Source organism: Zosterops lateralis (assembly GCF_965231275.1).
Source record: "Zosterops lateralis genome assembly, chromosome: 10".
In the NCBI taxonomy this organism is placed as follows: Eukaryota; Metazoa; Chordata; class Aves; order Passeriformes; family Zosteropidae; genus Zosterops; species Zosterops lateralis.
In genome coordinates this window covers 2944354-2969058 of record NC_139770.1, presented here as the reverse complement: position 1 = coordinate 2969058, position 24705 = coordinate 2944354, and the positions used below count along the sequence as shown (strand labels likewise).

At 41.6% G+C, this 24705-nt stretch overlaps 1 protein-coding gene across 4 annotated transcripts in view; it reads left to right on the top strand.

The window, feature by feature from the left end:
- BCHE (butyrylcholinesterase) overlaps window positions 1–24705 on the top strand; it is a 49018-nt gene that overhangs the window by 14803 nt on the left and 9510 nt on the right. For 2 of the 4 annotated variants that reach the window (XM_083868905.1, XM_083868906.1), the window contains exon 2: window positions 7608–9129. In XM_083868905.1, coding sequence (XP_083725031.1) covers window positions 7608–9129 — 1522 coding nt within the window. Of the gene's footprint in view, window positions 1–4353; window positions 4498–4607; window positions 4708–7607; window positions 9130–24705 lie in introns of those variants that run through there. The other 2 variants (XM_083868907.1, XM_083868904.1) reach the window with 2 other exon arrangements.

Sequence of the window (24705 nt, the reverse complement as noted above, 5' to 3'; positions counted from 1 at the left end):
TTTGGGCATGAAAAGATGCTCTGCAAGCAAGATATGCTCTCAGGACAAGGCAATGATTTATTTCCTAATATTCACAGTAGAATAACGTGGCTGCAAGCTCCAGAGCTGAGCATCAGTAATTCCCTGCTGCTGCTGCTGCTGCTGCTGCTGAGCTCCCACCTTCTTCGGGCTTTTGTTTGTTTTTAACCTGAAAATTTCACAGCTCGCAGCTTTGATGTGTTTCCCTGCGAGTCCTTGAGCTGCTAAGTGTCCCCTTCTCAGCAATCTTCCCCCTGTCTGCAGCTTGACCTTTTGGAGCTTGTAGAGCTCGAGTTTACTTGTTTCCCTCACAGCTTTTTCTCACGACGCGGTGGTTTGCTCAGAGGTTCGAGCCAAGGTCAGGCAGATGCTCGGTGTGGAAATCCAGCCAGGGATCACAGACAGAGCTGAGCCCTCCCAGGGGAGTTTGCTAAGGATGAAGTTTAAAATACCCTCTTCACATCTTCACAGAAATGACATCAAATATAGTTTGGATATAATTTGCCTATTGATTTCCCTCTCAGGCATTAAAAAAATCAGGATGTTTCCTACTTTTACCATATGTAAACATTTCCTCAGACGTGTCCACTCTTGGTGTGTGACATCTTTTACTTCGAGGTGACACCTGCAAAGATTTCCAGCCCAGTTATCCTGGCAGGAGCCCAGGTGATGTTTTTGAGCTGTGGATGGCTTGGAACAGCAGGACCAAAACTGGTGAATGGGACTCTTCATGCGTCAGAAGGTCCACGATGGAGCCAGGAGGAGCCAGCCCCTGGCTGGTGGCAGCAAGAAATCAACAGCCACTTGTTGCCTTTATCTTCTTTTTGCCAGAGTTGGGATTAAATGCTCAAGACAGTATTTCTTGTCCAGACTCAGATGTTTCTAATTCTTATCTATGGTACAGTCTCACAAACCCTGACTTCTACAGCACTTCCAGCCAACAAAATAAAAATGGAGCCGCATCTCTCTCCCTTCAAGGCCTTTTAAGGGTAAACTGTCCAATTAAGAAATGACACCTCAATTATTTTTACTTTTAACCCAATAACCAACCACCCCTGGCCTGCAATGAGGACTTTTCTATCCAATTACAAAATCCCACCCAGACCCAGGAGAAGAAGGTGAAAAAGAAGGACTCAACCTATGCCTTAAAACCTTCATCTTGCTTTACATATATTAGTATATACTAAACCCTTAAACTCCAAGTTTCCCATCCTGTGCTATCACACACTTCTATCCAAACCCCACACCCACAATCCCAGTGCTGTCACTCAATTTTGGGAGCCTTTTCCACGGCCTCAGGTCCAATGCAGTGTTTGCTGGGGGGTCAGTGCCTGTCAGCACAGAAAGTCTGGAATTCTCAGTGCCCAGGGATCCAACAGCCCTTGGAGCCCAGCCAGGACAGGATGGAGCCCATGGGACTCCCCAGGAAGGGCCTGGCCTGTTGTCACCTGTTCCCAGGCCAGAACAAGATGAGCTTTCCTGGGTTTTGTTCAATTTTTAACATTAAGAGTGTTCAGCTTCCCAGTGGTTTAACAAAACCAGCCATGGTTGGTTTTGTCAGGCACGGAGGGGACCCTTAGCAGCTCCTCTTCGAAAAATCATTTCCGTGGGTGGCTTCTTCCCTCATCACTAAATTTCAATCAATGCAAAACCATTACAAAGTCCAACGTGACACTGAATTCACTTGTGCACACGAAATAACAAAAAGACGCTTTTATATATTGTGAATATAATTTTTAACACCCTTGCCCTAAATAAAAAAAAGTGACATAACCTTATAAAACCTCATTAGATAGATGGATAGAGATATTGAAAAAGAGAAAGGCAAATCCCATAAAATATAAATACATATATTTTAAATACACGTATTTTAAATACATTTTAAATACATGTATTTTAAATACATATATGTATGTAGGTGTACAGCATATATATATATATATATACACATATAAAATATTTCATCCACTGGTTTGCACCTCCTTTTCTTCTTCCACTCTCCCACAGGATCACTGAGAAAAATGATGACTCTCAACACAATTACCCAGGGCATAAAATGTATTTAATCTCTAATTTTCGCACAGGTATTTTTAGCAAGCCAAGTAATAACTAAAAAGAAGTGTTTCCTCTCACGGCACACAGTTGTGAAACTTTAATTTATATGTTAATTTTTTTTAATTAAAGGGGGAAAAAATATAGAATTTGGCTTAGTTTCTTTAAAAGTACAGCATAATAGTCTAACATTAGGCTGAAGGAGAATAGTGGAGAGGTCTGACAGTTACCTGAAGACATCCAGGTAACCCCAAGGCTGAACTTGGAGTTTCCTGATGCCTTGGAAACAGCCTGAGACAGTGGATTCACTTATCCCAGGGTCACCTTGTCAGAAAACTCCACATTTTGCATTAAGGAAAGCAGTGCCTTGGAGCAGGAGGCTGCTCTGGGTGCCTTGGGCTCTCTGAAGAGGAGCAGGGAGGGGAAGGCACAGCCCTGACAGCAAACAAAGGAGAAAACGGACAGTTTTTGAAAACAGATGAAGCCAGAAGCAGCTTTTTTACTGTTTGAGTCTCCTGCTGCTGCTCTACTGCTCAAGGCAAAGAGGTTGAGAGCACAAGCATGGCCATAAGCATCTGAAATTCACTCTAAAGTGGCCTCTAACAAGATTTGGGGGTGATGATTCATCCCTCTGATGTCACAGAAATGGAGGGAGTGTGTGTCACCTGGCCACGTCCCCAAGTGGGCTGAGGCAGCAGAGAAAGGCAGCAAATGCTGAAACATTGAGAACTGCCTCAGTTTGTGTAGCACCATTCAGTGTTTCCTGCACTTGAAAGGTTTTTGATCAGCAAGAGCTGTCGCCGGAAATAATTCTGAATGAATCCTGTTCTGTTGTTAAATATTTCTATGACGCTGCTGAGTGAACAATCTCGGTTAAGAATTCTGAGGTCTCACTGCATTGGACAGTTCCGTGCTGAAAGTTTAGGGGGTTTTTTTATGGAATTATGGAATCCTCAAAAGGCCTGGGTTGAAGGGATCCTAAAAATCAGCCAATTCCAACCCCTGCCATGGTGGTTTAGGTTTAGAGTGGGACATGTTCTCCCCAGTGAACATATCCATGCAAAATACCTGTGGAAGGTCTGATCCTAAAGGATGTGCTAAAATTACCAGGAGAAATAAAACAATCCTCCATTCTTGAACTTTATTCTGTTAAAACACTAATTCCCATGCTGGCTTTAAAAACCCCACTTGTAATCTCCATATTAAGGTCTATAAACTTCATCCTTAACTTTTTATTTCTGCTTTATTCCTGCTCTATGCGTTGCCAAATATTGCTTTTGTGTAATTGAAACAGAGCTGTACTTTGATTATTAAACAGGGAAGGTAATTGTGTTTGGCTCTAAAGGGGGAAGCAAATGTGGACAGCAGGAAAAAAAGCTTAAATTGTGGGAAAATTGCTTTTTTTTTTTTTTTAAATCAGAGCAGAGCTAGAGAGCAGATGCTGCTGGGGGACAGCAGTCCCAGCTCCAAGGGGTGCCTTTCTGGTTCCATGGGGTGGCTCAGGGAAAGGGATTTGACAAGAAAATTTGCAAGAGTGGAATATGGATTTTTTTTTTTTCTTTTTTTCCACCCCTCTGTTTCCATCAATACCCTGCAGAATTTTTTGCGTTTTAATTAATTTTTTTGTGTTGTAGGACATGTCCCCCAGCTGTGGTTCAGCTTTGCACCCGCACTGTGGAATTCTGGTGGGAACAATACTCAGGAGTCCCAGGAAAAAGGAGGATATCAGGTGTGCTCAGCACCAAGGGTGATTTCCAGTTTGAGGCTTCAGAAAAGAGAGCAAGCAGCATGTGACACCACACAGATCCCATTTTTAACCCTAAAATCAGCAAGGGACAATGCAGGTCTGTGCCATGGCCTGGATGGGCAGGAGCCGAGGGATGCAGCTGGTGCTTGCCAGTTGTTGACACGTCCAGGCAGGGCACATTCCTGTTTTATCTGCCACAGCTGCTAAAACCAAAAATAAACACTTATTTGCAATGAAAATCTGAGGTTTGAGTACAGGAAAAAAAAAAAAAAAAAAAATAAATACAGGTGAAAGAGTGCTCGGAGTGAGATGAAACAGAGGGTTGAATTATTATATTTAGATTTCTGTTTGTTCTTAAAAAATAGATGCCGCACGCACGGAACGAACCCCTGTGTTCCCCCAGCCCTTGTGGCTGGTGTTTTGCCCAGCCTGGGGTTGTCCCTGGAGCATTCCCACGGCTGCTCTGGGAGCAGATGTGGGATGGGAGGCAGAGGCTGCCTTGCAGATCAAGTGGCTGCTGCCAACTCTCGCGAGCTCCATGTCAGAAAGAGTTGATTATAATGTCAGCGCCGGCCAATTTACGGGCTTAAAGCAGCAGCTGCACCGTTACATTTCCCTCGAGGGATCCTGAGATCCCCCACTCTTTAAAAACTTTGTAGTTTCTTATAATAGAAGCGGGGGTAAGTGATTCTCTCCTTGCACGTCTCTCGCCTGCCAGGATAATTTACGGTTCAGCTTGATTTGCGCGGGGATTGGGATCTCTGGGAAAGAAACGCTCTGCTCTGCCCATTTGTTGCTCTCCGGAGGGAAGCTGCCTCTTGCTCTGCAAATGGAACCAGTGAGCAGCGTGTGTAGCAGACCTTGGCACTATTCAAGGGATCCTGGGCTAAGTAAATTAAGCTGGAGATAGAAATCACTTATTAATTCAACCGTCTTTCCTATTTAAATAGCGATTATGTAGTCCGGTGTATGGATTTTTTTTTTTTTTTTTTTTTTTTTTTTTTGGCTGGGTAAAGATTTGCAAAGGGGGGAGGAAAACAGGCATTGAAATAAATAGTGTTTCCCTCTCTGAATAAGAATGCAAAAGTAGAGTCTGTTTAACTTTTTTTTTTTTTACTGGGGGAAACTACTACAGCAGCAGCTTTTTAAGATGTGCAAACACGCTGTGTGATATAACTCTGCTGGGTGGGTGTTGATGAGCTAAAGCAATTTTCTGACCCTTTTCACTCTCATTGTAATAATCAAATAATGTTTGTTTTGCTCAGTGTGCTTTACGTTGCTGAGTTTGGTTTAAAGCAGCATTAAAATCCTTATTAAATGTAATATTTGCCAGCCATTCAAGGTGTAATGGTAATCCTCTGCTACTTGTTACTTTTGTTAATATTAGCAGAGTGACCTGAGAGTAAATGAGTCCTCTCATTCAGTAGCACAAAACTTCTGTGTTTTTCAAGCTTGATCCAACTTTGTCTTTGAAATGCCAGAGCTAATTTAAAAGGCACAGAACTGAATTTTTTGGGGTTTTTTTCTCACTAATATTATGGTCTAATACTATTGCCTCTATATTTTGAAATGCTACATTGTTTTCCTCTTCTCTTTTTTTTAATTAACAGGAAAGTTCAGGAGGAGAATTAATTTTAATTACTATTTAGATGGATTAATCTTGAGGACCTTTAAAGTCTCTTGCTTTTCTTAGCGTCATTTTCTCTTTATAATGACAATACTTTAAATATCCTATTATTTCCAGCTTGTAGCTTGGTCATGATCAAATTCAGTGAAGTAACAATATCACAACAACAGACTTAGAGAAATAACTTCTCCCATCTCATAAAGTTACTGGGTGCTTCAAAACCCTCCTCCATCTCTTCTCTATCATTATCCTCCTCCCAGCTCTGGTGTCTTTTCAGGATTTTGGGTTTGGTTTTGCAGAGAGGCTGAGAGAAGCCCTGGGATGCTCAACACTAGTGAATTTTTAAGCACACATTTACAGAGCAAACTAAATTGTTCTTCTCACCTCTCCTTCCCTGGCCTCTCTTAAATCTTCTTGAGAAAGTTTTAAAACAAAACGTGATGTGTTAAAAACTAATCCCAAGTCTGTGTTGGTTTAGCAGGCTGGAAATATTCAGCAAACTGGGTAAGTTGTGCCCAGTTCTCTCAAAGACAGTGGGATTTAGGCTTGAGTGTTTTAGCAAACTGGGGTGGATACAGGTTTTGGTCTCTGTGGAGGTTTAGGCTGGATTTTAGGAAAAGGTTCTTCCCTTAGAGGATGGTGGGCGCTGCCCAGGCTCCCCAGGGAATGGGCACAGCCCTGAGGCTGCCAGAGCTCCAGGAGGGTTTGGACACCACTCCAGGAATGCCCAGGGTGGGATTGTTGGCGTGTCAGTGCAGGGACACTGTGATGATCCCTGTGAGGCCTTTCCAACCCAGAATATTCCCTGATTCCATGCCTGGCACAGAGAGAGGGGAGCCAAAAGCCAGTGAATGTGTGACTGAGCCTCCTGCCCCTGCCAGGGCGAGCTGTGCTGGCCCAAACTCCTCAGGAGCTGTTGGACCCCATGAGCTGACAAATCACACCTCTAATATTTAACAAAAAATTTAACAATTGCAGGTTTCTGTCAGTCGAGCTGAAGACTTGGTGGAGTGTACGACCAACTCTGAAGTTTATCTCCTGCCTTCCCCACCTCATCTATTTTATTTTAACAGAACAACCAGAGCGTAAATGTTTATGTTTTCTAAAATTTATCTGTTTTCTGTCTGTTTAGATGAACGCTAAAAATACTGTCCCTGAAGATTCCTCCCTGCTCCTTTGATGCTGTCTCAAAGTTAGGAACCCCTTTGCACAAAACCTTCCCATCCTCCCCTCTGCTACATTTTCTTTCCAAGAACAGGCGAACAAGCAGGAGGAGCTCAAATTAGGCCACAGCTGTATTTTCCAAAGAAATTATCCTCATTCCTTTTAAGGACGCGAGTGCTCCTCATTAACAAAGAATGGCCTGTTTAAAGGCACAGGACAGAGCACGGAATGTGTGGAAACAGGCAAAAAAAAAAAAAAAAAAGAAAATAAAGGAGTTTTGTTGAGCATTTTCAGATATGTAAATCATAGAAATAGATTTATGCAAACAGGCTTTTTTGCGACTTTTCGGTTTCAAGGGGATGGTGCTGAGGTTTTATTTGAAAAGGTTGGGGTAAATGAGATTATTAAGGTGCTGAAATGTGATACATAATCAGCATTTATATACTTAGCTTTAAGGTAATACTGATTATTACTTGGAAAAGTTCTCAGGAAGGAAATAGCAGACCGAATCCAAATTATTAGGCAGTGTCCTCATTTATTCAAAAATCCTTGATGTTTTAGCATTTTAATATTAATTCTAAATAGTAGAAGTATGACTGCTTCATATTACTCTGCTGGTTGTAAACTTGGTTAAGATGGTCTAGAAAAACATGATCTTAGAAGAAATTATTCGTATAAGTTTTGGTCAGCGGGTAAGTTATCTGCAGTGGGCAGACGTTGCTTGTATGATTTCATCTCTCCTGGTTTGTCATTCTCAGTTCCACATTATTTAGCCAGACAATTTTTCTGAAGTTCTGACCAAATACTAAATACTGAACACAATATTTGCAACACAAATAACCAACAAGAACTTAGATTTAAAAACTTCTGTGCTTTGTGCAGCAGCAATTTCTTATTTTCAGTGCCCATGGGATGACCTACACCCTTATTTAACAGACCATTTTGGTACTAATATATTGCAACACTAATTCTGACTTTATTTTTCACCCCGTGCTCCAGGCATCATGATTTGGACAAATGGTCTGAGTCTCCCTGCTGGATTCCTGACGGGGTTTCTTCTCCTGTCCACGTTCACCAGGAAGGTGGTGTCTGAAGACAGCATCATTGCAACCAAGAGTGGCAAAGTCAGAGGGACCAGCCTGCAGGTGCTGGGGGGGACAGTCACAGCCTTCCTGGGAATCCCTTATGGGCAGCCCCCTGTTGGGAGGCTGAGGTTCCAAAAGCCAGAACCTCGGGAGAAATGGGAAGATGTTTGGGATGCCACCAAGCACGCCAACTCCTGCTACCAGCCCATAGACACAACTTACCCAGGCTTTGCTGGGTCAGAGATGTGGAACCCAAAAACCAGCCTAAGCGAGGACTGCTTGTACCTGAATGTGTGGATTCCTTCTCCCAAGCCCAAGAACGCCACTGTCATGGTGTGGATTTATGGTGGTGGCTTCGAGTCTGGGTCCACTGCCCTGCCTGTCTATGATGGGAAGTTTCTGGCCAGGGTGGAAAGAGTGGTGGTGGTTTCCATGAACTACAGGACCGGTGCACTGGGATTTCTGTCCTTGCCAGGAAACCAGAAAGCTCCTGGAAATGCAGGTTTGTTTGATCAAAGGTTGGCACTTCAGTGGGTCCAGGAGAACATAGCAGCCTTTGGAGGCAATCCCAAAAGCGTGACTCTGTTTGGAGAGAGCGCTGGCTCGGCCTCTGTCACCTATCACCTCCTTTCTCCTGAGAGCCACCCTTTATTCACCAGGGCCATCCTGCAGAGTGGGTCTGCAAATGCCCCCTGGGCTGCAATTCCATCCTCTGAGGCCAGGAACAGAGCGGTGGCTTTGGCCAGACACCTCCAGTGTCCCACCAGCAACGAGTCAGAGCTCATTCTCTGCCTCCAAGACAAGGACCCGAAGGAAATACTGGAAAACGAAAATGTTGTTGTTCCATATGGTTCTCTTTTACAAGTGTTTTTCTGTCCAAGCGTGGACGGCGATTTTCTGGCAGACATGCCAGAGGTGTTGATGGAGAAGGGTCATTTCAAACAGACCCAGATCCTGGCAGGTGTTAACAAAGATGAAGGGCTCTCATTCCTGGCATACGGAGTCCCTGGCCTCGACAAGGACAGCGATGGCTTGATCAATAAAACCCAGTTTGAAGCAGCTTTAACCCTGGCCTTCCCAGGAGTGAGCAAACTCGTGATAGAATCCATCATCTTCCAGTACACGGACTGGGAAAACCTGGAAAAGCCGGAGCACTACCGGGACGCCATCGACGATGTTATCGGGGACTACAACATCATCTGTCCTGTTCTGGAATTCACCACCAGCTTTGCCCAGCTGGGGCACCAGGTGTTCTTTTATTTCTTTGAGCATCGCTCCTCCAAGCTGCCCTGGCCAGAGTGGATGGGGGTCCTGCACGGCTACGAGATCGAGTTTGTGTTCGGGCTGCCCCTGGAGAGGAGAGTGAATTACACCAAAGCTGAGGAGCTCCTGAGCCGCTCCATGATGAGATACTGGGCAACTTTTGCCAAAACTGGGTAAGTTTACCCTGGAAAGTTGGTTGGTTTGTTGGTTGTTTGGTTAGTTAGTTGGTTTGTTGGTTGGTTAGTTAGTTGGTTTGTTGCTTGGTTGGCTTGTTCATTGGTTTGATGGTTGTTTGGTTGGTTGGTTGGTTGATTGGTTGGTTGGTTAATTGGTTTGTTGGCTGGTTGATTGGTAGGTAGGTTAGTTGGTTTGTTGGTTGGTTGTTTGGTTCGTTGGTTGGTTTGTTGGTTTGTTGGTTAGTTGGTTGGTTGGTTAGTTGGTTGGTTGGTTAGTTGGTTGGTTGGTTGTTTGGTAGGTTGGATGTTGTTTCACCAGGGAAAAAAACCTTGACAGTTTCAATTCTGCTCTGGAGCTTGACCAGAATTATGGAAACAGATTAATTGCTCAGTTATCCAGAATTTCTGTTTTAGTTCTGACAAAAGCACCATTTTAATAAAATAAACTGTTGATATGTTGCTTCCTGTATTGAACAAGCTTAAGGGAACAATGTTTATCCCCCCATAAAAGCAAATACAACACATTTCTTTGTTGTTCCAAATGCAGGTAATGGTTCCAAGTTAACAAAAGAAACAAAATATTTCAAACACTAGAAAAGACTTCCAGCAGTAGAAGCAGGAGGAAAAAAAACAGCCCAATTTCCTTGAGGATGTAATTTGCTCGGAACATTCAGGTATAACAGGCAGGTGTGTTATATTCACACGATGGAGAGATTGGGATTTCACAAATCCTCTCCTCCCTGTGTGCTGTGAGTGCAAGCCCACGACAAATCACACTCCAATTCCAGTCCACTCGTCTGGAAGTGAAATATGGCCCAGCCTGCACAAGGAGCAGATAAGAATATTTCATTTGGGTGTTTGGAATGGATTAAATCCAGCCCTTCTGCAGCTGGAGGCAGGAGAAGTGAGGCAGCCCTTGCTCCTCCCAGCAGGGCTGGAAGGTCTCAGTGAGATGCTCAGTTTGAAATGAAAACATCTCAGAGCAGTAATAAAAGCAGCTCCCACCACAACATCAAGCCTGGTGGGAAGGGGAGGTATCTTTTTCCAGAAGTTTGGTTTGTGCTCTCTCCTGAGAAGATTATATATACAAAAATCTGTGCCTTGGAGAACACACAGCCAATCAATTCACACTCTAGAAATATTTTTTTAATTTTAATGTTAAAATCCTGCATTAATTCTGTTTCTAAGATGGACTTTTCGTTTGTTTTTTTTAAGGGTATATAGATTTGTAGAGGCTGAAATCAACATTGGAACAGGACCTAATTATTCTTTTTAATAGATTAGAAACCAGGGGGGACCGCTTGTGCTCATTTAATCCACCCAACCTTGTACATAACACAAAACACAGGTAGGAATGGAATGTTCCCACTGATTAAAAATGTTTCCACTGATTAAAAATCCAGAACAAACATTGTTAGGTTGTTTTGAAACTAAATTCTACTTAAAATGTTACATTATGAAAGTGTTTCTGGACTGAATTTGCCTATTCTAACTCTACATTTTCCAGGTTTCACATTTTGTTTAACAATCCGTACGATTCATTTTATGATTTTTGGTCCATATAGAGGTTGATTATTAAGGATCTATTAAAATAATATTTTTTTTAAAAAAAAAAGTTTGTTAAACAAACAGATCATACCCTTGAGACTTGCACTAATGTGCTTTTTTCTCAAATAATGACTCTCCTTAAACCTGTGATTCATCCACACCTTGTTGGAACTTTCTCTGCCAGAATTAAACACTGAGCTGTAATTCCAGGTGTCACCTCTCCCTTCCAGTTCAACCTGATATTCCCTTTTTATCCATCCAGGGCAAGCTCTGTTTTTGCTTTGTGGTGTCATCCTGGGGCTGCCATTTGCCAAAGGCTCCACCATCCATCCCAAATCCACATTCCACCCCCCTGCCTGGGCTCTCTCCAGCCCCAGGACACCCCAAACTTGGTGGCTGCCAACCCCCAGCCCTGTGCTGTCCCTTCACCTCATCCTCCATGGTGAACTCACTGCTTATTTTTATGTGCATCCCTTTTTCTAACAGATTTACTTATCAATGGGTGTGATTGATTGATTGATTGATTGATTGCCTTGATCTGTAGGAGGATTAATTACCTTAACAGCTCCCATCCCCTTTATATGCTGGAGCTGGTAAAATTTCTCTTACCAGAAGAGATGAGGATATTAAAACTCAGAAAATAACTTTACCAATAGCTGTACTCATCACTGCATAATGCTTTCATACAGGTTTAATTATTGTGAAATTTAATCTAGAATTTAATCCAGGAGCTCTTCCTGCCTCTCTATCTGCTCAGAGTCTGAGCACTCTGCCCTGTGTGAGTTTGGTGGGGAGGGCTGTGATCAGAGCAAAGCTTTCAGTGGGGTTCACAGTCTGGAACTGAGCTGTGAGCCTGATTTATCAATATCAAAAATGCACCTGATAGATTCCCAGGATGAATTCTGACATTGGGAAAGGCTTGGGAAAACTTCCTGCACCGTGAAGTTGTGTAGCCCTGGTTTTGTGCCTGAGGTGTTTTGGTTTTCTGAAATTCTTTTCCCAGAGAATTTTCTAGAAACAAGAAAAATGTTTTTGTAGCTGTAACTTTGTTATTCATTCCTTTCCCCAGGAGGGACTTCTTCTTGCTGTCCCTCTGCTCTGACCAATGGGAGTGAAGAGGTTTGTCTTTGTGTCACCAATCAGATTGGTCTGTGTGAAATGGGATAAAAGGGAGACACATCCCAAAAAAAAAGTCATTTTCAGCCTTCTGAAGCTCAGAGTCTGTGTTGTTGTGGTATAAAACAATGTCAAAAATTTGCTGTGACCGTTCCTTTGGGGCTGGTGTCATCAGGCCTTTGGTAGAGGGAAAACTGAGTAAAAATTCCTAATTCCACCCTGCAGTTTCCCACCCTGCCCTAAAGGTGCTGGCAGCCAGGGTCTTCCACCAGAGACAGCACATCCTGCCATTAAACTATTCCTTGGTGGAAAAAGAGAAATTCAGGTCTCTATTTGATTTTGCAGAGCGATATTTACATTTCTTTGAACTATCAGTTTCCACTGGATTATGTATATATTTAATTTTCGTGTATATAACTTTTATGTGTATCTATATATAAATATAAATCTCAATAACCTGCTCTGCAAAACACTCTTCCTGTCACTGCAGCTCCTAAAATTAGACAACATAAGGTACATTCAGGTTTTAAGTTTGTGGAAGACACTCCTGTCACCTACTCTGATCATCATTCACACTATAATTAGATTACCCCACAGATTGAATTTCAAGTGGTTTCCACAGCAAACAGCAAATAATCCTTCCCTCTGCTCCCACCACGAGGATCCAAACCATCACTACTGGGAAAAACAATTCAATCCAGCGATTTCTGTGTCATTAAAAGATCAGATCAGGATTAACCTTCTGTGTGACCCTTTAACCCATTATCCAGAGGAGAGACACCTAAAGCTCTGAATCCCATTATTCAAAATGTGCAAGGAGTGGGGAAGCAATGAAAAATTCCTAATAATTCCAAGATTATTAAGCAATCCCTTTTTTTTTTTTTTTTTTTTTTTTTTTTTCTGGAGCATTTGAGCACAGCAAACATTTTTAAGGAGCTGGGGAAGCCCTGTTTTGACATAATGTTTATAGGAAACTCTGGCATGATCAAAGGGCAAACCTCTGAGGGGAAAATTACCATCGATGTCTCCGGGAGATGAAGAGAAAAAAAATCAAGCAAAAAAAAAAAGAGAAATATTGTACAGCACATTTTTTAGTGAGGGTGTTTGACCTAATATTCTAATGTGCTGAAGTACTAAAGCACAAGGGAGGGGAGAGCAGCCTGCAGAGGAAAGGAGATGGAGTAAAGTCAACAAAACTGGAAGAAAACCTTTTTTTTCCTGATATTTTCTGACTGAGAGGTGCCAGAGCTGCTTCTCATGAGGAGCCTTCAAGCCCAAACTTTGACCTTAGTGAACTCTGGGTTTTATCATCATGTGAGGAATAAAAATACTGACAGGAAAATTAAAAATATGCACTTAGGAGTATTTTTTGTTTCTGTCATAGCTTAATCCCAGCCAGCAGCTAAACCCCAAAAAACTGCTGCCCTCTTCCCCCACAGAGGGATGGGAGAGAGAACTGGAGGGATAAAAGCAAAGAAAACTTGTGAGAAATCCTTAATGTCGTGTAAGGACAAAAGAAAAGATGTTTAGGGACAGAAAGTGGCTCCTCAAAGCATCCCAAGAGTGTGAAATCCTTGATTTCTGCATTTCTCAGTAATTAAAAGGACACTGTCAGCCAGCCCAGGGCTTTCCCAGTCCTTTCCCAGTCCTTTCCCAGTCCTTTCCCAATCCACCACCATCCCCAGCACAGGAGTGGGTGCAATTTTCCAAATCTTTGGGCAATTCCTATTTCACATCCTGGCTAAAAATAGACATCAGTGATTATTGGCCATTTTTCATGAAAAAATTACAGGCATTTCTAATTTTGGATATAAGCAGGGACAGGAGCTGTAGAGGATTCAGCAGGAAACAGGAGCAGAGATTTCTCCTGTGAGCCTTGGAGTTGGTGCTGCTGTTGGACTCCAAAATTCCTCCTCTGGATCCCAGGGAATAGTGTCATTTTTAGGAATCTGCCATATATTTACATATTCTGTGAAGATCCTGCTCAAAAAAATCTTTTTCATGGATGAATTTGGACATTAAGTAAGTTTGACCAAATATCCCAGCCATTCCTAGTTCTATTAAGATTTTCCATAAAATACTTCTATTTTTCATATGTTTCAGCCTTAAAAGAGCAAGATTTTCACTAGATCCTGAAAAATCCATGTTCTACCAGCAAGGGAAGAAAGAGACTTATTACTCCTGCTGTCTGAATAAATCAAGTCTAATAAAATATTTGGGTTATGAGGAAGAACAGATTCTAAAATCAAAGTTCTGGATTTACACTTTGAGGTCGAATTCCTCTCTTCACCTTCGCCTGGGGTCTCCTCAGCTTATTCTTGAATTTAGGAGTATTGGCAGTTGAATATCAATTCATAGCCTCAAAATAATTTGATAAAATACCAGATATTATCACAGTTAAACAGAGATAGGGAGATTGGATTCATCAGGAAACCGAAGTGTGGTGACATGAAAAGGGCTGGATCACATCTGGTATGATTATTGTACAGAAATAACATTTATTATAACAATATTGTTAATTTTCAGTGGCTTTTTCCTAAATCCTTCCTAGCACACTTGATCTTAAGCCACACTCATGAAAAAAAATATAAATATAATTTTTTTATTTAAATAAAAAACATAAATTCCTTTTCCTGCCACACTTTTGTTATTCTTCAGAAAGCTTTTGAAAGCAGGGAGATGACACTAACAGGTCCTACAAATCCCAGCTCTGGGAAAGGGAAATTTTATTTATCCTGAAAAACTAGATGGGATCCTAAATCCATGGGTGCTTTTTCCATTCCTTTATCCATTAGATTTGGGAAATGTGTTCTTCAGAGATGAGAGATGCAAAGTGACAAGAACCAGACAAACCAGATGAGCTGAAAAAACTCCAGCAAAGAATATAATGGAGCTCACGAAGATAATATTTTTTAAGGCTTTGTGAAAAATGTTTCGGATAAAAGGAAACGGTCAAAACTTGTCTCCCTGCCAGTTTTACAACTGCTGAAACAAATCTTTGCAGCTTTTTCTATAAAGTGAAGCCTTTGAAATATTTCCTCCAATGTTTTAGGGGGAATTTGTGAGGCTTTGATTGTCCCACTAAAGCTGCGAAGCACTTTGTCTGGTTATTATTGCCTTTCCATGATGTTCCGCCAGTAGACACATAATAAATTTCACTGCTTTTGTTACCAACTTCTCACAACCTGTTTATGGAGAGTCGTTTCCAGAGCAGTGAGAACAAAACCAACAGCCTCATAGAGAGTCCAGGCAGCACTTGAACTTGGGGACCTATATACTCTGGGTATGGGAAGGAGTGAATAGGCTGGGGAAAAAAATAAAAATAAAAATAAAAAACTCCAGCCACTTTTAATTTCCTTGTACTTCGGGAAGTTGGAAGTTTTATGTCTCTCTGAGCCATTTCAAGGGAAGAAATTTACTGTGGGCTGTATTTCTGCCAGAGATTCACAGGGACAGAGGAAAGTTTTTTGGGTTGGAGTTACTTTGATCCTCACGGGGTCTTCAAATGCTCCAGAGCTCAGGGTGACCAAGAGGAGCTTTTCTCTAAAGCTGCTGTTCTTGGGATCTCACACCCCGCCAGAAAAAATAATTTTACATCTTAACAAGTGATTTTTCCTGATCAGGTCAAGAATCCAGAAGAAAAGATTTCTGGATTAAAAAAAAAAAAAAAAAAAAAAAAAAAAAAGAGTATGAACAAAGCAGGAAAGAGGTTCCCCAAAATACCAAAATCTATATGGAAAGACTTTCTTCCCCATGTTAGGGAAAATCAAAACTTTCATTATGACCCAAAAGGACACATTTACTCCTTCATTCATGGTCTTTCATGTGAGTTATTTCTGAGCCATCCAAAGAAATTGCTGAAATTCTAGTCTTGGAAACAAAAAGAAAAAAAAATAATTAGTTTAACTTTTAAGAAAATTTATTCGTATTTTTCCACCTTCACTTTTGAGCTCTTAAAAGTGACTCATCATCTTTACCAGAGTTTATTTTACATCCGTTGTTATAGTCAGAAACAGTAATGGAAACACCTTTATAGCAAATTAATAGGAAACAGCGGATCATGGAAAATATCAGCAAGCAGAGACTCACCTTGGCAGGAATCTCCCTCTCTCTCTCCAGCTTCCAAGCTGTCATTGAATTTCAAAACTGAAAACAGGAGTATTTGATTCAGATGTCCTTTGAAAATAAGTCTGGGATACAAATTGTTGAGATTGGTTTAATTTTATTACAAATATTGAAAATTATCGCAAGAAGATGTTGTCGTTCCTTTCCATGTGTGGAGCAAACACAATTCTGTCCACACGGATTTCACTCCCTCCAACAGATGAGTCAAACCATTATTTTCAAACAGGAGACAAGAACATCTCTGAAGGAAATGTCCAAACATTGTAGGAGTCTTTGAGTGAGAATAAAACTAAAACCTAGAGCTGAAATGAGGAGGATTGGCTGGGAGGGAACACTAGCAGGGCTTTGTGGAGCAGGGAAAGCTCAAATTCAATTGTCAGAGGCCGTGGGATCAAAACCATCCGTGGTGATTCATGGGGCTGAGCTCAGGGTGAACTCCTGAGCCCTGGAGAGAGGGAGATCCGAGGGGCTGGAGAGGGGCTGGAGAAAGAGATGGAGCTGGGGAAGGGTCTGGAGCCCCAGGAGAGGATGAGGGAGCTGGGGAAGGGTCTGGAGCCCCAGGAGGGGCTGAGAGGGCTGGGAAGGGGCTCAGCCTGGAGAAAAGGAGGCTCAGCGGGAACTTGTGACTCTGCAGAAGTCCCTGACAGGAGGGGACAGCCAGGGTTTGGATATTGGGAAAATTTTAGGTTGGATATTAGGTTGGATATTAGGAAAAATTTCTCATGGAAAGGGATGTCCGTGGTAAAATCGGCCCAGAACTGTAGTGCAATCCATGTCCTTGAGGGATTTAAAATCCGTGTGGATGTGGAACTTGGGGACATGGGACAGTGGTGGCCTTGGCAGTGCTGGGTCAGCAGCTGGACTTAAAAATCCTGGAGGTCTTTTCCAACCTAATCCAGTGATTCCATGGATCCAGTCTTGGATGTGGCTCCTCTTTTCCTCATAACTGAGAAAGTTGAAGAGCCTGTACTGGACAGGGTTCCCTGCTGTCCCAAAGAGTACACGGACACATTCTGGGGAAAGGAGAGGCATGAAGACAAATAAACATTTCAAGAGTGAAATAAAACCATGATGTGATGGCCACCTCAAGTATTTTGGAGGGGCTTAAGAAGCCTGGGTAGAAATAATTTCATATTTGGTGGGAAGTAAGGAAAATGGAAAAGCCAGAGAGGGAAGTGTATCTGCTGCGAGATATCAGGTTTTGAGACCAAGAAATGCAAAAAGAGAGATTGAGATACGACAGAAGAAAATGTCTGAAAGGCTTTCAGGGGAAGACCAAATCTGAACAGAGAAGTGAAGGAAGGGCTTCATATGGACTTATTTGAGTTGTGTCTGAGTCAGGCTCACATTAAAGCCAGGCACTTCAGAGAGGATGTATTTTACAGGATGTAAACACGTGGTTCCAAAAGGCACTGAGCAATTCCTATTAATGTTCATTCACATTAAATTAATCCCTTTTTTCAAGGGCCAGTCTTCTCCCATGGTGCTTTCCCACAGCTTAGTCCTTGTTTCATCATCAGGATGCAGAAATGGGAGTTGGAAAGGTCTGCAAACCCCATTTTTCCTGGTGGTTCTGGAACACTCATCTGAAGTGAGGCTGAGAACTTTTTGCAGGAGGAATGGAAACCTTTCAGAGCACATTTTAATTTACTCCCCAAGGGCAGAGATTGGCTGTTCCAGGGAGGTGGCAAAGGCGAGAGGAGAGGAAATGAGGAGCAGCAGAGGTTACCGAACACCACGTTTTTGAAGGGAGCTCAATATGGTGTTTAATTCTGTTTTCAATCAGCTGCAGGGGAAGGCAGTGGTGGGGAAATGGAGTTAGGAATTCAGTGTTGGGATTTGGGAGATCCTGTCCCCAAGAATATGGATTGTTGGTAGAAATTGGGCATTTTGTGCTCGCAGTTGGTGATGTGACACAATTCTATAAGAATATAAAATTGAAAGCTGCTGTTCCCTGCTTTCCCAGACACCTCTGGCCACCACCTGTGTCCTCTACTTTTCCTTGCAGGAACATAAGAGAACTTCTTAATTTCATGAAATACAAACCCTAAAGAGCATTACCTCAAATTTACACCTGAGAGATCTTTTTCCCACGGAAACAGCTGTTTAAATACAGTGATTTTTTTAAATTCTAATGAAGTTTTTCATTTTAATGAACTTTTAAATATCTGCCTTTCATGGAACTTATTAATGGTGCAACTTCCTAGTGAATTTTCTGTATAACTGGAAATGCTCAGATGTTTAACCATTGGGTTTTTTCCTAGTAATTAAATAGTCTGAATACAATAATTTCCACAAAACCCACTCAATTTTGAAAGAGAAGAACTTTAAACAGGTTCTCCTCCTCTCTTTCCATATTGTTTCTTCTTAAGGACAACCCTTCCATGGCTCCCAGTCCACCTGCTGGTATTTGGAGATCTCCCTCTTGCTGCAGTTCATAAAGGGAGACCCAAAAATAGGACATAATTCAAATTTCTTTATCAAAGGAAGCCATATGTAACTTTCACTTGTAAATGTCAAACCTACAATGAATTTATACTGAAAATAATGAATTTATAAGAACAATGAAATTATTATTATTATATAAATATATAATAATATTATATATTATTATTATAAACATTATTATTATTATTATTATTATTATTATTACAAATATTATTATTTTAGAGTATTTGGGGAGGGGATTGAGAGCACTTTATCTTCTTGTTTACATTTCCCAGCTTGGAGCTGCAGTGGTTCTGAGCCTGATGAAGCAGTAGCACAAATTCCCCCTCCTGAAATCTACCCAATAGTTTCATTTTTAGGAGCGCTCAATTTGGCCTAGATTACATGGTCGTGAAAGTTTGTGACTCATGCACTTCCTCCCACTCACAGAAATAAAGCAGTAGTAGAAAATATAAAGAAAAAATGCCACGGTGATGAAATCCATCAGGACACGACGAATCCGGAGGATTTTGGTTGGCGCAGGGCTCCGTGGAGCATCCATCCTGAAAATAAATCATGATTAGGGCAATTTCCATTGAAAACAAATCTCAGATATCATATCCCGGCGTAGTATCAACCACGCAGTCTCAATTGCAAATTTAGCCTCTAGAGATAAGAAAAGCATTGAGCACATTTATCCAACAATTTCTGAGCGCCTGGGATGAACTTTATTAATGGCAGAGAAAGGGAGGAATGGAACCAGCAATAATATCCATGAGCACAGTATTTACTCTCTCTCAGAACCAGCTGGGCTGACAAATTTTACCAAAGACACTGGGAATTTTAAAAACACAGTATTAATAGTTTTATGGCTATAAAAACATTTTTCTCTCCTTTCACAACTTCTTTTTTTTTTGTTTCTGATGAAGCCCTGGTTTGTTCCAGGGAGTAAATCCTGGCTAAGATACTGTGTAAGTTTGTGTTTGTCCAGGTCATGAGGACGAAGAAGAGATAAAACAACCTCAGAGGATGAGTAAAAGGGCAAGTGCCACCTGCCTTCCTGTCTACTTATTCTTTTACTTACCTATTATGGAAGATGCTTCCACCTCCAAGGTCTCAGTGGGGTTCAGGAACTTCTTCCCTTTCCAAACATTTCCCTCTTCAACCCCTATGAGATAAGACTAAAAGTTATAGTTCCATTTGAGCTCTTCCTGCAGCCGAGATTGTTAAGAAATAACAGCTTTGAAAAGTGGCCCTTGAAAGCTGAAATTGTTACCACACAAAAGGGCAGAAGGATCTTAGAAAATACTTTACAGGAACATCAGAACAAAAAAAAAAAAAAAAAAGGTAAAATTGTTCCTTCAGCATGAAGAAGGACTAAGCTGCAGTGTTGCCTCTCTCATGTCCATCCAAAAGCAATATAAATACAAAATGTGAATATTCACAGCAGAATTTCAGTGCTGGAGAAGGGGTGAGATCATCACTGTGACTGACACAGAACAGTGGGACAGTTGCAGAATTTGTGTGATAAAATCCCATCTCATCCATGCTCTGTGTCGAGTTTGGGGTTCCTGACCAGCCCCAGACGTGGCTGGGACATTTCAGAGTGAAGGAGCCCCATGTGCAGCACAGCCCAGAGGGTCAGAAATGCACATTAGGGGTTGAAGCTCTGGCTTCAAACTCGTTATTTCTCCTGTCCAGGAGCCAGGGGTTGGAAACACCCAGCTCCTAAATGCTCAGCAAAGAGCTGAGGCAGAACATCCTGCAGCAAAGCATCTCAAATGCTCCATTATTTATGACCAATACCTTGAGGCCTGCCTTGTATTCAGCAGGAATTTCTGACATGGATGAGCAAGAATTGTTTCAGCTCAATGGGTGCTCCACGAGGCTCTTTGGAGCAGAGCACAAGACAAAAAACATGATAACAAATAGCACAAATAACAGCCAATTAAAAAGGAATAACAGCTTGTTGCTTCATTTCCTGAAAATGATATTGGTCATAGTAGCACATCCCATGATAATTTATAGTTAAAGGCATTTCAACAGGCAGCTGCTGTGGCCAGGCTGGAATCTGGAAGGAATATCCTGAGCTTTTTTTAGCCTGTGAAGGTGTAAGGAAACCTGGCTGCAAAGGTTCTTCTCCAGTTTCTCTCAGTCAAGGACTTTGCCAGCTGGATCCTGCTGCTTTCTTCAGGGATCAGCAGAAGGAATAATATTTACCCAGGCTGGAACTTGCAAAGCAGTTTCCCTTCGCTCTGGCTCAGGGACACTTTGCAGTCACTGGATTATGGACTCGTGTGTGTGTGTGTGATCTGGGAGTGAGAACTGAGCACAGCAGGGTATAATGAACTTCCCAGAACCAGCTGATTAAAAAGGGACTTTGAAGGATTCGAGCCTGCACATCCCTCGGACTCGTAGAGCTCATCAGAGGAGCCCTTTCCTTCCTTGCTGTGGGAATCTCAGGAAGGCTCAAATGCCACAAAATCAGGATTTTTGCACCCTGTTAAGGAACAATTATATGAGTTTTTTTTTCCTATTATATGATAATTAAAATCATTAAAATCATATTATATGAGCAATGCTGAATTACTTATATTTTCAGAAACTGGTCACTATTTTTTCACATCCGTGGTGCCACCCAAGCAAAGCCTTGCAAAACCTTCTGCTGGATCATTCCATGATCCCCCCAAGGGACCACACCAGCACCCCAAACTGAGATTAACCTGGCAGCCAGTGTGCTGCGATGGGAAAATGAGTTTAGGTATAAATATCACCCATCCTGACCTTCAGGAGACCTCTGGCTGTGCTGGTCTGACTAATGCCACAAACACTTCCCATCCCTCTGGGGCAGGGCTGGGGCAGCACAGCAGGGCCTGGAGCTCCTCATCAGCATTCCTGCTAATTAGGAGAATCCTCCTGTCCAAGTGGGAAAGAGGAAAAACAACAAAATGTTTTTATTCCAGTATGTGAGGGGAAAAAAAAAAGAAGAAAAAGGTTCATCTGTTTGGTTTAGACCTTTAAGATCATCCAACCATCGCACATGTGCAGAGACACCTCTTTACTCCCAGAGATGCCCTTGGGGTGAAGCTTTTAGGTTGTTTCTTCTTGTTTGATGCTGAGCTGACTTTTTCCATAATTCTCAGAGGTTTTTTACTGCAGCTGCAGGAAAGCTGCAAGAGTTGGGGTTGTTTTTGCTGTTTGTTGCATTTCCCTCCTGTTTTTCTTGTGCCCATGGTAACACTCCATAAAATTCCATCCCCTGGAAACCAGCTGATGGCCAGTGCTGCCCAACAGCCACCAGAGATCACAAAAGCCAATAAAAGGGATTCACACCCCCTCTCTCCTGCCTTGAAAGCAGCTTTTAAAAGAAAAGGGGCCAAATTGGAAACGAGTTTCAGCAGTTCCAACCAGGGTGAAGCCCATCTACTCACCTTGGGAGGGACAGGTCTCCCTTGGATTTCAATTCCTCCTGCACAGGGGAAGCAGAGGGGGCAGCAGAATTATCATTAATTTTCATTCATTTCAGTGAGCACTGAAATTTAGGATTGTTTTTCTTGTCTTCTGGAGAAACATACAATGTAAGTCACAAACAGAGAAGCTAAACAGGGACATGGTGGAAGCTTGGGACAGCCTCAGCTTGACTGCAGGACACTTGTTTCACAAAGGTAAATCCCAAAGCACCCTAAACATGTTTTCAGGAGGGTAAGCAGAGAGTATTTTCCATTCTGGACTTCTTGAAAATACAACTTAACGCTACAAAATAATAACCTCTATGGTAATGCTGGAATTCACTCTAAGAGTTTTCATTCTGCTATTCAGAACTTGCTCACAAAAATACAGAGAATTTTTTTTCCAGGTACTTTATATCCTGAATGTTTACCAAAACCAGTCAGACGATGAATTACATTTTTTTGTGTATCTGTGTGATAAACCATTTGTAAAGGTAATGCTGTGTGAATATTAATAAAAATGCAGTGAGCTGGTATTGTTTCTCAGGCTATATTGATCATATTAATGAGAATGGTAATGTATGTATGTTTATTATGATTAACAGAGCTCTGTTCATGTTGCTTTTTCCATTTGAATGAAATTAACTTTCTCTTTCTGAAGTTGCTGAAGATGAATATTAAATACAGAGAAATGATTGGTTAATAAGCTCTTCCAAAACTCTCTTCACGCTTATATCAAATTTAATACACTTACTATAAATTAATCTTGAAATCTAAAAATTACTGACAATTGTGGATGGAAAAACCCAAAGGGGAAAGAACCTGATCTAAGTAACAACAAGTACAACCAAGAAATTTCCACTTAAAGACGTATCTTAACAAAATAATTTACTATAAATGAGCTGCTGTGCCACTACCAGAGTAGAGAGAATCCAGCCCATAATTTCAGGGCATATGGAAAGAGAAAATAAGGCTGCAGGAATGAGAAAATTCTGTTTACAGGGTTTAAACACAGGTGGTTTGAGTTTGTGATTTGGTTCGGGTTTTTTGGTTTGTTTTGTTGTGTTTTGTTCTGTTTTGCTTTTTCCGTCTTGCATTTCTTTTCTGGCAGCAATTCAAAGAATTCTATTTCTTCATTGCCTTAAGACTTGCTCCTGCAAATGGTATGAAGGGTAAAAAAGGAAAAAGATTCTTTCTAAGATGCTCAGTGGAGCTCACATTCCTGGTCCAGCTGAAGATGTCCCTGCTCATTTCAGGAGGTCGGATCTCCCAAGGTCCTTTCCAAGCCATACTATTTGATGATTTTCTCTAAACAAAACTCAGGCCTTCTCTGAATGAATCTTGTCTAAGAAAGGTGATTTGACAAGATAAAATCACGAAATAAATCCTGTGCTGAAGATACACAGCCCAAACCCTTCTCAGGACACACCATCAGGCCCCAATTCCAGCACTGAAGTGGCAAAACTCAAATTACTGAAGCAGAGAGGATTAAGCAGCACCAGAAGATGAAAGAGCAGAGGTTTAAGGAATTGATAAAAGATGATAGAATGGATGTTTCCTTGCAAAGGGAACTTTCTTTCTTCAGTACAAACAAGTTTCTGTAATCGATCACCAAAGATTGACCATCCAAACCCAAATGGGCAGCGACAGGTTTGTGCAGGGTATTGGATTCCTGTCTGCTCACTGGAGACATTCCCACCATACTTCTACTACGAATATTATTAGACTTTGAATTTGGTGCAAAGAACAGGGAATTTTACAGCTTATTCTGGGCACTGCAATTCTCATCATGAAGTTATTAGTAAGGAGGGACGAACAGTAATTGTGAGGGAACAACGAGGTTATAACCATAACTCGTTCCAAATTGCACTCCTGTGATCTCCCTTTTGCTCCAACCGGGAGCTGCTTTTTAACTTGGGAAATTTTCAATAATAAAGTTAAGAAGGAAATTGCCGGGCATTTCTTTGAGCAATAAACTTCCTAGAAATGCAGGGATTGTCGTAATCAGCAGGTTCATGGGCTTCAAAGTGCTGTGCTCACCTGACAGTTCTTTCAATCATTTTTCAGTAAAATACATCTGTAGCCATCGAGGCATTGTGTAATCCCCCCACACACCTGTAAATTATAATGTGGGATGTCATGATTTATTTCGTAGCATAAAAGCCGTTAAATGAATACTGACAGCACCATTAGCGTCCTGATCTTGAACTGAAGTGCAAGTCAGCTCTGCTTAAGTCATCATTCTCAGGAGCCACAAATAAATGTGCACTTGAAAAAGGTGCCGTGGGTTAATCAGAGCTGAATTAGTCAAGAAAAAGTCAGTGGAGAAGGGAGCAGCTCAGGAAATGACAGCCTCAAGCTCTTATTCCAACAGTGGTTCTTGAAGCAGAACAAAGCCAAAGACACCAGAACACAAAAAAATGGGCTTAAAACTTGATTAATTTGGAATTAACTGAGAGATATAGATGTTACTTCAGCATCTTGTGCTCTGAGTGCTCCCACCCTGCCTTGTTCCCTCTCTTGGGAAGCAGAACCCAAATGGGCTCCACTCCCTGGACTCCTCTTTGCCTTCTGCCTTCCAGGAGGAGTCCAGGTGAAAAGTAAAGTAGACAGAACAAAATGAACTCACCTCAGAGTTATTTATCCCATATCCCCATATCCCACCAGGAACCATAAATTACTGTTGATCTGCCTTAAATCCCAGATTCCTTGATATCAGGAAAGAAAATGGCTCCTTGTGCTTGCACTGAAATGAAATGTTTAATTTCTATTCTTAACCTACTCTGAGCTAATGGTGTTCTTTGACTCTTTGAAATTACAAATACTTATTTTCCCACAATTCATGTCCTGTTTTGTTTGTTCCCTAATGCAACACTCCCCATTTTGTTGCTCTCCTACACATTTAAAC